The sequence below is a fragment of the Miniopterus schreibersii genome (genome assembly GCF_964146895.1).
Source record: "Miniopterus schreibersii genome assembly, chromosome: 7".
Taxonomy (NCBI): domain Eukaryota; kingdom Metazoa; phylum Chordata; class Mammalia; order Chiroptera; family Miniopteridae; genus Miniopterus; species Miniopterus schreibersii.
This window is the reverse complement of record NC_138108.1, coordinates 35,399,437-35,417,491: the sequence shown is the minus strand read 5'-3', so window position 1 is coordinate 35,417,491 and position 18,055 is coordinate 35,399,437. Positions and strand designations below refer to the sequence as shown.

Genomic DNA, 18,055 nt, shown 5'->3' with positions numbered 1-18,055 from the left:
CAGATCTGAGAATTAATTTTAGCAGATCTATCCATTTCATTGTCCAAGCTAAAAACCTCAGCATTGCCATTGTTTCTTCCCTTTCCCTCAAGCCCTCACCCTCCAAGTTCTTTGACAATATTCCATCATTTAGACACACTATTCTCCCTGCTACATACACACTGCCTCCTGATCTTCTGATATACAGGTCACTGAAAGGGGCTACTCAATGTGGAGCCCATTTATAATCCATCCTGTCCCCATGGTTGCCTTTCTAAAACCCAAACTCACTCACTTTAAAAAACAAAATCTTGATTTATTCTGACACTTGGCCTTTGCCACACCTTACTCAACGCTCAGGTTAAGACACCAAGTTCCCAGTATGATATTCAAAGCCTTATACAAACTATTAACTTATCACAAAGCACTGTCCTCTCCCCCCATTAACGTACACCCTCCCCACAGACTACAGTCTTATTTCCCAAAGAGGTCAAAGCATTCTCTCCTGAGATTTTTCTAAAATACTATTTTCTAGATTAATTTCCTTACTCCTTTGTGTTGCCAACTCCAATCATTCTTCAAGACCCACATACATTTAAGAAAGTGGGTAGAGGTAGGGTAAAGACAAGAATATATGTACATATTTGCTTATATTTAAAAAAATAAAAGAATCAACCAAAAATTTGAAGAACAAGCTTACCTATAATAGGAAGAAAAAAATGGTAGAAGGGACACAGATAAAAGTTATACTTCTCAGAATATAGCTTCTTTAGAAGATTTGACTTTAGAACCATATAAACATTTTACATAATTACAGAACAAAACTGGATTTTTAAAAAGCCATGCCCAAAAATAAAAACCAAAATGAAATGAATAATTCTACACAGAATGATCTTAAATAGCTTTCAGTAATTATACTGTCGATATAGCACTGGTATTGTTATTCTGGGATGCACCATGTATTGCAGGATAGAGTAAGAGAGTAATGATACGTTGCAGTCAGGGATTTTTAAGGTTAGGAGAAAAGAGACAAAGTCAAAAACCTTTTAGTCTTGAACCTGAAATGGGAGTTTCAGCATAATTCCATCATACATTTTCTGTTAAGAAAAAAACAGAAATAGGACCATATAAAGGAAGCATTAGCAATGAGCACAGCTGGTGCTCCAATTGTGGTCTCTAAACACCACTATCCAAGATGATCGTGGAGTATCTTCCCATTTTAGAAAGCAAGAAAGCTATCAGAGATGGCTGAGGGAATGTCAAAAGGACGCAGAAGTCAACATGAAGAGGTTCCCATTGGTCCAAAAATCTAGAATCGGGACAGTTTGAGCATTCCATAGCCCATGACTGAACACTGCTGAGATCTGGCCATTTCTGCCCAAGGCAAGGCTTTTAAGGGGCAGTCTTTTCTCTCAAGCTCTCGGCATAAATAAGCAAAGACTTATCAGACATAAATCATTGGCTGAGGCTCTCCCTGCCCCTGCCTGCTTCATCCCCCTTTAAGGGTGTCAGATTGTCATCACAGACTGAAAGTTATCCCTCGGAATCTGCTTCCTCCCCTTTTTATCTGTCACAGACAGTTGCCCCCATATTTCTATGGGAAACTATAAACCAGACAACTCAGTTTGTTCAAAAAATAAATTGCGAGGGAAACAGAAAAAAGAGGGAGAAGAATCTGTGGATCAGAAAACATAAAAGACAAAGCAACCAACTGCAATATGGAACTTATTTCAATGTTGATTTATATTTTAAAAAGAAAGAAAAATGAAAATAATCAGAGAAATATGAACACTGGATATTTACGAATATAGACGATTATTTTAAATTGGAATATTTGGGGAGGAGGTTGGGGGACTGGGTGAAGGAGGTGAAGGGATTAAGTATAAACTGGCAGTTACAAAATAGTCAGGAGGGTGTCAAGTACAGCATAAGGAATAATCAATAATAATGAGATAACTATGTATAGTGACAGGTGGGTACTGGAAATATCAGGGGAACACTTTGTAAAGTATATGAATGTCTAACCACTATGCTGTACACCTGAAGCCAATACAAAATAATATTAAAAGTAAACTGTAATTGAAAAATAAAAATGCAAAAAAAAATTTAAATAGTGGTATTGTGATTATATTGTATATTATATGTTTAAAAAATCTTACCTCTTAGAGATACATGCTGAGATGTTTATAGATGCAATTATATGATGTCTAAGAATTGCTTCAAACTATTCCAGAGAAAGAAGGGAACTGAGTAGGGCATAGATGAAACAAGACACCTTGAAAACTATTTAAACTCAATAATGTGTTACCTAGAGCCTCACCCTCATTGGGTTGAACATGGAGGCTTATTATGTTATTCTTTCTACATTGGGGTGTGTTTGACATTTTCCCACAATAAATATTGGGTTTAAAAAAGCTTTAAAAACTCTCATTTCTCTGTCTCATTTTGGTCATTTACTCATAAATTAAAGATGCCGAGAGAAATGGCATATGCTTTCTATGGTGGAACTGTCTTAAAAGTCTGAAAGAAGTCAGATGATACTATTGTATTAAAGTGTTTTTGTTTTGTTTTTTAATTTTGATTTGGACCATGATGCTACACTATCACTAACTCAGACCTTCAGACAGACTCCTGGAGGCACTCGGGGGTATTCTTTCTTGCCTGACTGAGGAAGCAGCATAACCTAATGGGTACAGTGTGGCTCTGGGGTCAGTCTGCTTGGCTTTGACTCCCAGCAACTCCATTATCAGCATGACCTTGGGCAAGTTATTTAATATCTCTGGTCCCTGGGGATAAAAATTCTATCTAGGCTATACAGTCTTATTGGGAAGATTAAACAAGATAAGATACTTAGCACAGGACCTGGCAGAGTAAACATCAATAAATGTTCATTATTTTCAGTCAAACACTGGACACTGTTGGGTAGCAGCCGTGGTAGTTTCCAGAACACTGTTTCTGATGAAAATCTTGGAATGTACATAGGAATTCCCTGATGCCAGCTGGTATATAATTTTAGGCTTATCTTTAGGCTTACCATAAGTCCACAGCACTATGCCAATTCTTTTTTTTTCGTATGCATACTTGCCTACCTTCTTGCCTGCCTGCCTCCCTGCCTTTGCATTCAGTCATCCATTCACTAAGTAGAAGTTAGTGTGAGATTCAATTTCCTTCAAACTCCATTTCCCTCCCTCCTTTCCCTTTTACCTCCCTTCATGCACTGATTTTAGAAAATACAAAAGAATATAAAGAGCCATGGCTACTAAGAGTTCCTTCCCTTTGCTCACACCACAGACACACACACATGCACACCTCACTAGCTCAGCATATATTACCCCCATCATTGACACGCTACTTCTAAAACTTGGGCAGGAATACAGCCACGCAGAAGAAAGAGAGGCCCATGTTGAGGACTTTGATGATGTTTGTAGATTTGTCAATATTTGAAAGTCATCTAATAACCTGGTCAAGTAATAGACTAGTCTGGATAAGCAATGAGGTTCAGAATGAGTATTCTAGTACTGAGATCACAATGAATTATATCTACTACATCCCTGGCCCTTTAAACAAGAATGGTCCACTTTCCCAAACTGCAGAGGGCACAAAAATGTGCAGTCCGGCAAGGGCATCCCATCTGCCTATGCACCCATGCTATCTGGTGATTCCTGTATCTACTGCTCTAGCTCTTTTAATTCTTTAGCTTCATTATGTTTAGACTTCTGCAGTATACCTTAGGTCCTCCTGCTTTGGACCATCCCAACTGGACCAACTTTTCTAATTTATTGACCTTGACCCAGCCCATCTGACTCTCAGTTTGTACATCCTATAGCCATTGGCTTCAATACAAGTACTGTGCCCTAATCCAAGGAGGATATTTCTGTGCCAGTTCCAGCCCCAAAAGATACCCATGTAGGGGAGGGGGGAGATAAAGAAAACAAAAGTAGATCAGTTTTAAAAAGTACGTGCCTTCAGATGGTGCCCTGTGGTTGTGGCATGTTTAAGAGCAACATTAGAATGCAGACTTCTATGAGGTCAGGGTCCATAGGCTAGGACAGTTATCATTTTGAATATACTAATCCTATAGTAAGAAACACTAAGTTTGCCAAATTTCAGTTTAAATGATAAATCACAATGACCATGGAGAATAATATGATGACTTTTAACAACTTTGCTATCAGCCAATTAATTCACAATAACAAATAAAAGCATTTTTTGTACTCACAAAATATGTTTAAGGGCTTTGCCACTTTGGGCATCTCTGGACTCAGCTTTCTTGCCTTTCAATCAGCAGCTCAGATTGTATGAGCAGATCAGTTCTACGCTGAGATTAATTATCTGAAAACTGTACCTTTCCATAGAAATAGGAATTTAAGTTTTTAAATTATCTTTTAAAATAAAGATTGAATTCCCTGGAAATAAAGGAAATAAACATTTTCAGCTCTCCATGCATTAAAGCTGTAGTCACCACTAGCTTCATGCGGCTACTGAATTTAAATTTAAATTAAATTTTAGTGCCTTGGTGACACTAGCCACATTTCAGGTGCTCAACAGCCACATGTGGCTGGTGGCGACAGTGTCGAACATTCAGACAGGGAGCATTCCATCGTCGCAGAAAGTTTAACTGAACAGCCGTGCTGTAGAGATTCACTCCACATTTGTTTTTCTGCATTTACCAACATACTTTAATAAAAAGCTGATATTTATACAAGATGAGCTATACACAATATACAATAGGCTAACAGACCTGCCAAAGCATTGAAAAACTTCATAAGCAGAACATGCAGTTACTTGGTAAGTTTGATTCTTTCACAACCATCTTTTTCAACCTCCTTCAAATTTGACAGCTTAGAAACATACTACCAAGTTTTAAAAGTATTTTCTTCTTAACATGTAGAACGATGAGCCAAAGCATCATGCTTTACTGAGTAATTAGTCCTTCAATAATTCACGTGAGTAATAGGTCATTTTGGGGTTTAACCCCTGCTTCCATTATTTCTGACCACACGGTCGGCCGACAGATGTCTCACTTTGGATGGACACAACAGACGACTGGATCTGTTTCAAGTACATCTGTTCCCCAGCAGCTTAGGCAGATTAATGCTTAGAGTGCACCCAGCTCTGCTAAGTCCCACATAATCACTAACTCTTGTTGTTTTAAAATTGATTGTTTTTTTTTCTCATTTTCACATTTTTCCACATTGCCTTTCACATTGCTAAGTTTCCAGCGAATAAATGTTTACATAAAATTAAAGCACAAGAAAATCATTTTAACTCACTTCCAAGACCTTATTTTGCAACCCAGCTTCCTCAGATTTTTTAGTTACTGCTCTAATTCAGCTGAGCTCAGAGCTGTGGTAGGAATAACCCTTTGAAAAGACAACGTGGAAGTGTGTAACCTGAGGTAGTAAATCTATGGAAAAGAGAGACTTATAAGCCATGATTAAGATTTGAAACCCTCATTTTATTTTAAAAATATTTAAAATGTCATATTCTAATGCTAAGCAAACATATTATAAAATCCTTACTCTGAAATTTGATCAGAGGGTACAGGAAATAAAATAGCAGGAAGAAAGGATATCCTAGTCCTTTTGTCCATTTTGAAAAATCTGCTTATGTCTAGCCTTCCTCAACAATTTTCTATAGATAATGGTTTCTTCTTTCCAAAGACGACCTGTGCTGAGGCCATGGCTCACCTCTCACCATTGTGCCCCGAAGCTCAGGAAGGGGAGCAAGGGGCCTGGCTCATATTTCTCATGTGGTTCTTCTAATTAGAAATTCATTAGGGCTAAGAAGCTCCTGCTGTAAAATGCAACACTCCTCCACACTCACCAGAGGGTAGACCTCGCTGATCATTCAAACCCTACTCAGACTTACTTAATGTATTGAGATATCCTAACACTTGAAGTCTATAAAAACAGGCGTTTTCTTTAAAGTGCAGTTTCACTGAGTTGATGCTTCTTAAGAGACTACATAATATAAATGCCTTGTTTTGCAGGTGAAGAAACTGTAACCCAGAGGGGTTAAATGACTTGCCCAAAGTCAGTCACACCCTTGTGGTCGCAGAGAAAAGACCTCGGGTCCTTTGGTGCCCACTCCTGAAACCCTGAAACTGTTCTTACACCACAGATGGGAGCACATTAGAGACAACTGGAGTAAGAGCCTAAAACGACCCTATAACGGTTTTCATACTTCAAGGTGCTTTATTTTTAGTAAATGACAAAGTTCCCAGTGTGAGATAGTGGGGGGGGGGGGGGATGTTTACTACTTATATATGCAACCCTATGTCCATCCAACATAAACTTCAAGGAGTCCCACTCGCTGCACCATAGCTTACACACACCTAAAAGCAAAGTTAAATATCCTGACGACAGACTAATTAGTGAGTTCCAAAACTATGTTAGGGAACACAAGACCAGGTGTTATTTTTGAGGATCACAAATAGTTGCTTTTCTTGTAGACCTATTAAATCTGTGGGACTCCCAAGTTGATCTATACAGGAAGTATTGGAAGTCAGGACTACAGACAGAGAATGAATGTTTGGCCTGAGGGTAGATGAGAACAGTGGACGATATCACCCAGAGAGAACATGATGAGTGACAACAGTCAGCGAGACCAGACTCCTTGGGAACCAAAATCAGACAGGCAAACAGAAAGCCCTCAAGGAAGACTGATAAACTAAGTTCTGGTGGTGTCAGGGAAACCAAGGCAGCAAAGTCAAAGTCAAATGAAGGAGAAATCCAAAAAGGTACGGCTGAAATTGGTCCATTTGATTGGACAATTAGAAGGTGACTGCTAACCTTTGCCCAAGCAGTTTTAGCAGAGAGAACAAAGCCAGGTCTCAGATGGCAGAGGGGTAATTAAGAAGAGCACTAATGGAGGCAGTGACAGTAAACTAATTTTGCCAGGAGCCTATCCAAGAAAGTGGGAAAAGAGGCAGAGTAGCAGCTAGAGAGAGAAGGTTCCAGGGTCAAGGCAGGGGTGGTTAGGATGGGACAGTCCTGAGCACATCACTGGGCTTAAGTGAAAGCGAGGGGAGCAGGGGCTAAAAGCCTAAGAAAGGGGCTACAACAGATGACACAAATTTTTACATGAGGCCGAAGAAATGGGATGGATTGGTTATGAAGGGAGGTGACAAATGCCTATGGTGTGGCCATGGGTGGAGGCAAATGACATGGAATGAAGATGAAAGTCACTGAAATAGAAGCGGTCTAGGAAGTCTGAAGCTTCAACAGTGATTGAGATGTGACCATCACCAATGGCAGGACTTGGGATAAAGAGAGATGCTGTGAGTGAGATAACACAGCTTTAAATAAATATAAGAGCCCGGCTGGGCCTGGCTCAGCGGTTGAGCGTCGACCTAGGATCCAGGCGATCAGGGTTCGATTCCCTGTCAGGGCACATGCCCGGGTTGCGGGCTCGATCCTCAGTCGGGGGTGTGCAGGAGGCGGCCGATCAATGACTCTCTCATCATTGATGTTTCTGTCTTTCTCTCTCTCTCCCTTCCTCTCTCTGAAATCAATAAAGATATATTTTAAAAATAAAATAAATAAATAAATAAATAAATGAAAAAAGCTGGGGGGGAATATCTTCATACTTTCTATTAAATAAAAGCTGAATTCTTTACCTTTGTCTTCAGGCCTCTCCCCATTCTGGCCTCTGCTTTCCTGTTAAATATTCTCCTCCTGCTACATTTTTGCATATCACCAGTCACTATTCCCAGAAAATGATCTTCCATTTTCTGCCTTCATTTAATTCCCTCAACCTAGAATTTTTCTCCCAGTCTCCACACACCTGGTTGAATAGTGCCCCCCCCCCACACACACACACACACTCCCCAAATTTCAGGTCCACCTGAAACTCAGAATGGGACCTTATTTGTAAATAGGATACTACAGGATGTATTTAAGGACCTCAAGATGCAGTCATCTTGGATGTAGGGTGGGTCCTGACGCTAATGACTTTGTCCTTTTATAAAGAGGACACACAGAAAGGAGAGCAGGCCATGTGACAGCCAAAGCAGAGACTGGAGATTTGCTACCGCAAGTCCAGGAATGCCAGGAGCCGCCAGGAGCCGAAAGGGGCAAGGAAGGATGCTCTCCCAGAGCCTTCAGGAGCATGGCCTGCCTGGCACCTTGATTTCTGAATTCTGGCCTCCAAAACCATGACAGAATAAATTTCTGTTGTTTTAAGCTGACAGGTTTGCAGTGATTTGTTAGCACAGCCCTAGGCAACTAATATACCACCTTAACCCTTCGTGAAATACTCTTTACCGTTCAACTTGAAGTCTTCTTTTTGGAAGTGAAGACTTAAATAAATAAGAAGATTGATCCTCCATGAAAAAACTCCTGCAAGAATATATGTCTCCCTCCTCTGAACACACAGAAATCCTTAAAGAGCTCACATCTAACTGATCTCTACATCGCTGCACAAAGCACATACAGGTGCTTAATGTTTCATAGATGACTTTATTTGGTGACATAGAGTCTTACGTTATGGCTTACAGTCATGTCTTTCCAAAACGGTACAATCTCCTTGAAGGACAAGACCGGGTCATCATTTTGCATTTGTTTAGCATCTAGCAGAGTGTTCTTCCACTAAGTTAGCACCAAAATATTTAAGTTAAATTGTTAATGGAATTAACTGCTCATCGTGATTGACTAGTTCTACTATACTAAATTGAGGACGTTTCTCCCATTAAAATGCTTCCCATTTTGACTTAGAGGCTGTCCTCACTTCTACAGGGATGGGCAACACAACCATTATTCCAAGTCACCCCTGAACCCAGTAACTATGGTCAAATTCATTTGCCCTGCCAACAAGACCATCAGGTGGTCACTATTTTGGCAGTGATAGCTCTCATAATATACATTAATATCTTTGCGCATTATTCAAGATGGAATATTAGGGAAAGACCACACATAGCATTTTATTTCATTAGTGAAAACAATTAAGGCTGGGAGAAAATATTTGCAAAAAAAAAAAGTATCTGACAAAGGATTGTTATCCAAAATATACCAAAAAACCCTTAAAACTCTGCAATAAGAAAACAATCTGATCAAAAAAGGACCAACGATCTTAACAGACACCTCACCTCACAAAGAAGATATGGAGAGGGCAAATAAGCATATGAAAAGATGCTCCACAGCATATGTCCTCTGAGGAATGCAAATTAAAATGAGATACCACTACACACCTACTAAAATGGCCAGAATCCAGATGCTGAGGACACCAAATGCTGGCAAGGAAGTGGAACAACTCATTCATTGCTGGTGGGAATGCAGAATGCTATGGCCACTTTGGAAGTTAGCTTAGCCATTTTTTTGCAAAACTAAACATACTTTTACCATACGATCCATCAATCACACTCCCAGGTATTTACTTGAAGTAGCTGAAAACTTACATTCACTCAAAAATCTGCACATGGATGGTTACAGAAGCTTTAATCATAATTGCCAAAAGTTAAAAACAAACAAGATGTCCTTCAGCAGGTGAATGGGTCAATAAACTGTGGGCCATCTAGACAGGAGAATATTATTCGGCACTAAAAAGACATGAGCTCTCAAAGCCATGAAAAGACACAGGGGAACCTTAAACACATACTACTGAGTAAAACAAGCTAATCTGAAAAGGCGGCATCCTGTGTGATTCCAACCACATGCCGTTCTAGAAAGCGCAAAACTAGAGGCAGTAAAAAAGGGCAGGGGTTGCCAGGGTTTGCAGAGGGAGGAATGAGCAGGCAAAGCACAAAAGATTTTTAGTAGCAATGAAGTTACTCTGTCTGATACTGTAACAGTAGATACATGTCCTGAAGGTTAATTTTATGTGTCAACTTAACTGGACTAAGTGATGCCAGGATCACTGGTAAAACATTATTTCTGGGTGTGTTAGCATTTGACCCAGAAGCCTGAGTAAAGATGTGCCCTCACCAATGTTGGCAAAATCATTCGATCTGTTGAGGGCGAAATAGTATAAAAAGGGCAAATTCTTGCTCTCCTTTTGAGCTGGGATATCCATCTTCTCGTGCCCTAAAACATCAGAGCCCCCAGTTTTTAAGCTGAGACTTACTTTAGTGCCTCCCACCCCCCTTTCTCAGGCCTTCAGCCTCAGTGTGGAAGTTACTCTATCGGCTACCCTGGCTTTCAGGCCTTCAAGACAGTCTGAATGATACCACCAGCTTTCCTGGTTCTCCAGCTTACAAATGGCAAACAGTGGCATATCTCAGTCTTCATAACCCCCTAATGTATCTCCTTGAATCTCTCTATATCACTCTTTCTATCTGTTCTTTTTCTCTGGAGAACTCTAATATGCGTCATTATAAATTTGCCAAAACCCACAGAATATACACCACCAAGAGTGAACTCCAATGTCTATGAACTCTGGGTGATAGTGGTGTGTCAGTGTACATTCATCAACTGTAACAAATACACTGCTCTCGTGGGAAATGTTGAGAACAGGGGAGGGTGTGCATGTCTGGGGACAGGGGTATATGATACATCTCTGTAACGTTGCCCAACCTAGAACTGCTCTAAAAATAAAGTCTATCTAAAAAAAAAAAAATACTAAGGCATTATGAGGTTTAAAAACTCAGGTTTTGAGTGATCTCAAAAACATCTCATATGTGTGACTTAATGCCCAGTGACCCCCACCCTCACCCTTTTCTGGAACAGCCAGTCACTGGCCAGCTTGCAATGGACATGGTGACCCCCACTTCATCCGCCCACACCACGTCTTCCCAAGTACAGTAACCTTGAGGTAGTTTCCTCCATTTTCTGGACCAATGTCACTTGTCCTTTACTGCTCACATGTAAACTAATTCCACATCAGGCCCTATGTCACATTTAAACATCTCAGCTCTTAATACCTGCTTTTTTTCCCCCACTCTTATGCTACTAAGTAAAGCATCTCTTGGTTTCTTCTACGAACAGAAATACTTATTAAGGTGCTAGTCTTCTGTACCTTTAAATGTAGAGGCCTAATGTGTTCTGCATACTAGGTGTTAGTTACAAAGAAAAGGTGGTGCATCTTCTAAAAGATGGAGGAATCGATAACCAAAGGGTTTTAGGGCCAAATTAAACAAAGAGGGTCAACATTTGCAACCTTTAGAGTTATAACTATCAAGATGTCTTTTTTTTTATTATTATTTACTAGGCCAGTTAATTTATTTTTTATTTTTTTATTTTTGTTTAAAATATTATAGATGTCCCTTTTTAAATGCTACCAACAGTAATGCTAATTAAGCCTACCTTTCCTCAATCACCACTCAATATAAAACAGCATTTAGTTTTCACATTATGTCCTTTTGTTTACCAGCATTGCAATGTTAATTTGTATGACCTCTCATTGTATGATGTTTCGTTTTAATTCTATCAGATTTCAGCTTCACTGTAGGTTAAATGGTCTCTTGTAGACTAACCTAAACTCTAGTTGTAAACTTTTATGTCCCCCAAATTCAAAATGACTTACAAACTAAATGGAATAATTCTGTCCATACTAGATTTTAACTAAAAGTGAAAGAAAATATTCCACCTTGGTTTTCAAAACACTTAAAAACCTGTAAATTAAAGTCAAAAGTGGTTTTAGTGAAGTGAGTGAGCATGAGTTATATACAGAAGCTGAATTCACACTCGTGACCAGGGCTTAGGTCCCTAGCTCATCAGCTGCATTTTGTTAGACTTCTGTCCAAGGAACCTTACAATGGTGTTTTTCTATTCTGTAATATAAATAGTACACTGAATCTTGTTTTCCAACGGGGGAGGCGATTTTTTAAACTTCTTAAGTTTGTATTTAACTAGAAGAGACTGTACCACATCCCAAGGTACTTCTCTGTGTCATCTCTAATTGAAATGTTTCTGTTATAAAACACAGCATTATAACACCTTCTAAATGACTAAAGTTTCGAGTCAATAAAAGTCAAATGCAAGTAAACAGCATTGATTGGAATCATGATGATTCTAAAGTGAACGTTAAGAATCACAAGCTTCCAGACTCAGCCTGAAGAAGACTTGATTCTAGGCAATGGCAGGGGTGGGGGTGGGGGTGGGGGTGGGGGTGAGGCATGGGGGATGGGGTGGGGGGTGAGGGGTGGGGGGGCTTGGGTGGGGGGCAGGGTGAAGGATGGAAAAGTCCAGACACTCCAAGGCTCCGAAGCTGAACTCCAGGAGTCCGCACAGCGAGCTCAGTTCCGACCCGCGTGGGGCTGCGTCAGAGGCTTGCACCGCGGAGCAGGCTCGGAAACGGGCAGAGGAAAACCTCGCCAGCCCCGAGGGGGAGGAGTAGGCGACCTTCCCGCGCTTAGGGACCCCGCGCGCTCCGGGGCCAGTTCTTCCCGCTCGGCGCGGGGCGGGCGCTGAGTGCGACGCGGGCGCCGGGAGCGCCCCGGGAGGCGCGGGCGGCGGGGACCGGGGATCGGCCCCGCTTCTCCCCGGCCGGGACCCGCACGCCGCGGCCCGCCCGGGAAGGCGGAGCTTAGCGGAGCAGGGGGAGGGAGAGGCCGCGCGGGGCGGGGCCGAGGCTGGAAGCGGTGGGCTGAAGGCTCGCGACCCGCGCACTCACCCGCGGGGCGCTCGGGCCGGATGGGCCGCCACCGCAGGGCCCGCTCGCTCAGCACCATGTCGCAGCTGCTCCTCCCGATCTCAAAGATGCCCCGGAGCAGAACCTGCTCCGCCGCCGCCTCCGGCTGCTGCGGGGACGCCCACCGCACCGAGGGCGCTGCGGCCTCCGCCGGGGGCGCCCCTTCCTCCGCGCCGCCCTCCAGGGCGCTCACGCGGCTGCCGCGCCTCCCCCGGGGCATGGCGGTCCCGCGGGCTGGGCGGGGTCCGGGGGTCGGGGAGGCGGGTGCCTGGAGCGGGGGGTGAAGCGCAGTCCGCGGCGCGAGGCCTCGAGCTGCGTCCGCGCTGCCATAGCAACCGCGCGGGGCTGGCGCCGGGAGGGAGGCGGGGCGCAGGCGGGGCCGCGGGGCGGGGAGTGCGGTGCTCCCTCCGCTCGCGCCTGCCGTTCAGAGCAGTTCAGCGCGTTGCGCCCCCGCGGCTGAAAAGCCCGCGCCTCTCAAACCTGGGCGGGGTGACGCGCACGCTCGCCCCGGGCGCGCTGGCGAAATGCGGCTTCCGCCGGCGGCGGTCCGGGTGGAGGCCCGAGGCGCCGAGTGTGCCGCGCTGCCCACGCCCCCGGGCCGCGGGACGCTTTGGGGAGCGCGGGGCCCCCTCCGTTTCCCCACTTCCTCGGCGGCGCGCCCTCGGGCCGAGCAGGGGCGCCCGCACGCCCCCGCCGGCACGCCCTCGGGAACAGCTGATGTCCGCAGCGGGTGTGGCGTGAGGACGGGCTGAGTTCCCAAAGCCCCGCGAGGACGCCCCAGAGAAGGCCCTGGGCTGCACGGGCCGCTCGCCCCTCACGGCCTGGTATTCAAGGAAGGTGCCCGCGTGCCCGAGACGCCCTCCCCCGCAGCCCTGCCCCGGCCGGCCCTGGCGCGCCCTGGAGAGAGATTCCAGCAGCAGCACTTGCTCTCCTGAAGGCTACTGCGGTGACTTAGTGTCACCTGGGGATGGAGAGAGCCTGGGGGTTCACCCTTCGCTGCCTCGGGAGAGCTGAGATGCTTGACCTTGGCGATTGCTAAAGCGCAGAGGTCTGGAGGCCGGCGGTTCTCAGCCGGGGCTGCACGTTACAGTTACCTGGGGAGGTTTTTAAAATCCAGGTGCCCAGGCTACACTCGAAGACAATTAAATTAGAATCTCTGGGGATGGGACCCAGAGTTCAGAACTTTTAAAAACTCCCCGAGTGGATCCCAGTGCCCAGCCAGGGCAGAGGAAATCTGTTCCGAGCCGTGCAATACTGGGGGAGCTGACACGGGTGGTAAGACAGGGACAGAAAAGTCAGTTCTGAACAAGAGCAGAGTGGGGAGTAAATCAGCAGGCGTTTTATAAGGGCAAAATAATTGTACTGTGAAAAAGTTAGGGGTCAGGGAGTTAAAGAGGAAATTAAATTAAAAGGGTTGTAAATCGAGTTCCAGCGTGCCGGTACCTAACCAACCACATCTTCATCTCTGGTCACACTGAAAAGTCAGACAGAGAGCTGATGGCAGCAGGAGTGTCTCAAGGTTCTCTACTCAAACTTGGACTTCAAAAAACCAGGGAGGGCGACTGTCAGCCTAGCCAAATCCCCTTCAGACATAAAACACTCGTGTGCTGGTTAAGCTGGGACTCTTACTGTGTAATGCTCTGAAAACAAGCACCCAAGCTTCCAGGCGAAGCTGGGAAGAGCCCCAGTTGGATCTGATTGCAGGGAGCTGTTTCTTGGAGCAGAAGTGCAGCTGCTGATAAACCCCCGCCCAGGCTCCAGGTAGCTCAGCTCAGGAATCACTCGTGGGGAAGGCTGGTGCCCTCTGCAGAATGAGTTGCAGTTCTGGACTCGGCATCTGTCTTCACAGCTGTCAGGCAATCAGCACGCTCACTGACATTTAGAAGCTCACTGAGAGCCCTGGCAAATTGGCTCAGTGGCTACTTCTTAGGACCTTGGCAAGGGGCAAGTTGCCATTTTTTCAAAAATTCAGTCAGGCCAGAAGGTCGAAAACATTGGCTTTGCATTTCTTGAGGATAAAAGTAATGGCTCTGCTCCATTCTTTTTCTTTGATGAGCTGTCCTGTCCCAGGCTCTAAAGGTTGCAGCGCCCCAAAGCTCTGTCCTTAGGATCCATCTACACAGGCATCAGATCCATGGCTTTACTTACTACCCAGGGCTCCTCAAGTGATGTTGCCAGCCCCAAACACTGCCCTGAACATCAGACACTATATCCAACTGCCTCCCTGACATCTCCACTTGGCTACCCAATAACCATCTGAAATGTAAAGTATCTAAAACTAAACTCCTGATTTTCCATCTCACACCTGCTTCTCCCAGAATGTTCCAAATCTCAACAAATAGTGTCATCAAAATCCTGACATCATCTTGGTCTCCTCTCTTTGTCCCATACCTCACATCCAATTCATTGGCAAATCCTGTCCATTCTATCTGCAAAATAGACTCCTTTCAAGCCTGCTCTCACCTAGGTCTATGACCCTGCACCCTCATCTGGACAACTTCAATAGCCTCCCAGTCCATCTCTTTGCTTTCCCCTTCCCCTGCACTGCCTCCCCCAACCCAGAGTCTGTTTTCCAACTAGTAGTCACATTGTTCCTTTTTAAGGTAACAAGATCATATTACTCTAGGCTCACAACCTTCCTGTGACCTCTCATCACTCTTGGAATAAAATCAAAATGCTTAGCAAGGCTAAAAGGCCCTATGTAACCTGGCCCCTGGCTACCTCTCCAAGGTCCCCTTGCTCACTCACACAGCCTTCTTCCTGGGTTTCAAACACAATGAAACTAGTTCCTTTTCAGAACATTTGCCTTGCTGTTCCGTCTGGCTGGAATGCTTTTCCAGACGGCCAACCAGATGGCTTCCTCCTGCACTTCATTCACTTTTCTGCTTACAGTTTCCCTCCTCTAAGAGGCCATTGCTGAGAATTATCTATCATTCAACAGCCTATAACCCTATATATTAGTTTCTTATTGCTACTATTACAAATTACACACAAACAGTGACTTAAAGCAACACAATGTACTCTCTTACACTCCTAGAGGTCAGCAGTCCAAACTGAGTTTCACTGGATTAAATCAAGGCTTCAACAGGCCTACGTTCGTTCCATTTGGAGGCTGTAGGGGAGAATTCACTTCCTTGGCTTTTCCAGCTTCTAGAGGTTGTCTGTATGTCTTGGCTCATGGCCCCCCTTTTTCCATCTTCAAAGCCAACAGCATAGCATCTTTTCTGTTTTCATTCTTTTCTCCCTCTTACAAGTACCCTTGTAATTAATTGGGCCTTTCTGGATAATCCTTAACTATGTCTGCAAATTCCCTTTTTTTATGTAAGAGACATATTCATAGGTTCTGAGGATTAGGACATAGACATCTTCAAGCCACCATTAATCTCTCCACCATACCCTGATTTATTTTTCCTTACATGCCTTATTATTACCTCTTGTTATATATTTACTTGTTTATTGTCTAGGTTTCTCACTGAAGATCTTAATGCACTTAGTAATAGTGCTGGAATATAAGAAACAATCAATAAATGTGTTATTGTTACAATAAAGGATTCTTCATGGCAGAGAATTTATTTGTTCTACACTGAATCTCAGTGTCTAGCACAGTACATAATACATAATAAATGCTTAATAAATATGTGAAAGAATGAATGAATTCCTTTAACATTTATCTATAACAATGATGCCAAGACAGCCCAATAGTCATGCCCCCCACCAGTTCCTGAGGATCATTTGTCTTATAAGTAGTATATATATATATATATATATAACATATATAATACACTAGTGCATGAAAATTGCTCTCTGAAAATTTTCAGGGAGCTTCCTGAACAATGCTTTCCCTGTTTGGCTGACGCTTGGGTATTTGTTTTCAGAGCATTAAATATCTGTCCTTGCTTAAAAGTAACATAGTTTCTTTCTCTTTGGAAGACATTTGACTAGATCTAGAAGCACACTCTCTATCCCTGGATTTTGGAAATCTACATCTGAGCAGACCTTGAAAAAAATCGCTGCTATTGTTAACATTCTTTTCAGGAGACCAATAAGTACCCCAGCAAATCCCAGGAATGTAGGTCTGATGGGGCCACCTCCTGAATTTGGAGCCACCTTCTCAGTACCACAGATGGAGGCTGGTGAAATCACAGACAATGGATACATTCAGACCTCCTGCTTCAAGGACAGGTGACAAGGAAGTATAATGCCTGAGCTTTGGCCAGTGGATAAGTCTATGTCACTCCCTTTGATCTCTCAAAGTCTCTACTGGCTTCAAAGTTTGGAGTTTATGTGACAAATGATTGAGTTCCTATGTTATCAAGTTACCATCAACGTCATTTTTCAAACTCCAGTTTACTTTACAGAATATTTTTCAGTAAGGACTTCTCTGTACAAGTAGGATAAAATCCAAACTCCCACCCTGACCTATGAGATCCCATGTGATCCTGCCACCTCCTCAAACCCCATCTCCTGTGATTTTTCTTCCATTCTTTTTATACTTGTATCCAACCTCACTGTCCTTCTTTTCATTCCTCAAATAAACCAAGTTCATTTGTCATCAGGGCCTCTGCTGTTGTTGTTCACTCTGCCTAAAACAATGGTCTTCATGGCATGGCTTTGCATGGGGCCCAGATCAACCTCATGTCGCCTTCCCAGAGGATCTTTCCTGGCCAGTCAAACAAAAGTTGACCCCTACTCAATGTTACTTTCTTCAATACACTTCCCACTATCTGAAAGTCTGTAATTGATTAATTTGTTTACTTATTTCTTATTTGTCTCTCTTCTCCCATTAGATGGTTACCTCAGCAGCCACAGTGACCTAGTCTGCTTGTTGATGGCTCTACCTATTGAGCCTAAACAGTGCTTTTAGCAAAATAGGTGCTCAATAACTGCTTGTTGAGTGCATGAATGAATTAGTAACTTTTTAAATTGAGTTCCTGTATTAATTTCTGATGTTGTTCAACATGTTATATCTCATGGATGAGAAAAAATTCATGACATTTAATTTCTTCATGCCAACCTACATTTTGGGTGAAGTGATCTTTGCCTGCAACCATCTCTCAGTCATTTCTGATGCCAAATGGGCACATTATCAACATATCAAGGAAACGGCTTTCCTCTCGCGGTGAGTGGAGATTTCGTCAGAATGTTCCTGCTAGTCTGGCTCCTGCGGCCTAAAAGGTGGAGAGCCATATGTCCCTACAAGAATTACAGAGAAAATAGAAAAATATTTAAAATCCCACCAATTCAGAATATCACATTTTCTTCACATGTGAGCTTTTCACACTCAAATTTAAGCTCTGTTTAAAACTCTAGAAACTCTTTGTTCTAGGACACATCTCCCCTGAATAGGTAATGACAGTGACCATGCGATCTCTAGTTTCCCCAAAAGCAATAACAATAAATAACATAGGAAAGAAGAATAGGCCTTTCTTCTCTTCCCCTCAAGTTTTTAAGGCCCTCTTTCAGGTAGGTACTGATATTTATAAACTTGGAACCAACTATTTGAAATGTA

At 43.4% G+C, this 18,055-nt stretch overlaps 1 protein-coding gene across 3 annotated transcripts in view; it reads right to left on the bottom strand.

The window, feature by feature from the left end:
- The window catches only part of CERKL (CERK like autophagy regulator), a gene marked incomplete at its 5' end in the record, with an annotated part of 85,584 nt that extends 72,818 nt beyond the window's left edge, over positions 1 to 12,766 (bottom strand). For all 3 annotated transcript variants that reach the window (XM_081142130.1, XM_081142131.1, XM_081142132.1), the window contains one exon: positions 12,529 to 12,766. In XM_081142130.1, the coding sequence (XP_080998256.1) occupies positions 12,529 to 12,766 (238 nt within the window). The remainder of the gene's footprint in view (positions 1 to 12,528) is intronic.
- Between the last annotated feature and the right edge of the window lie 5,289 nt (positions 12,767 to 18,055).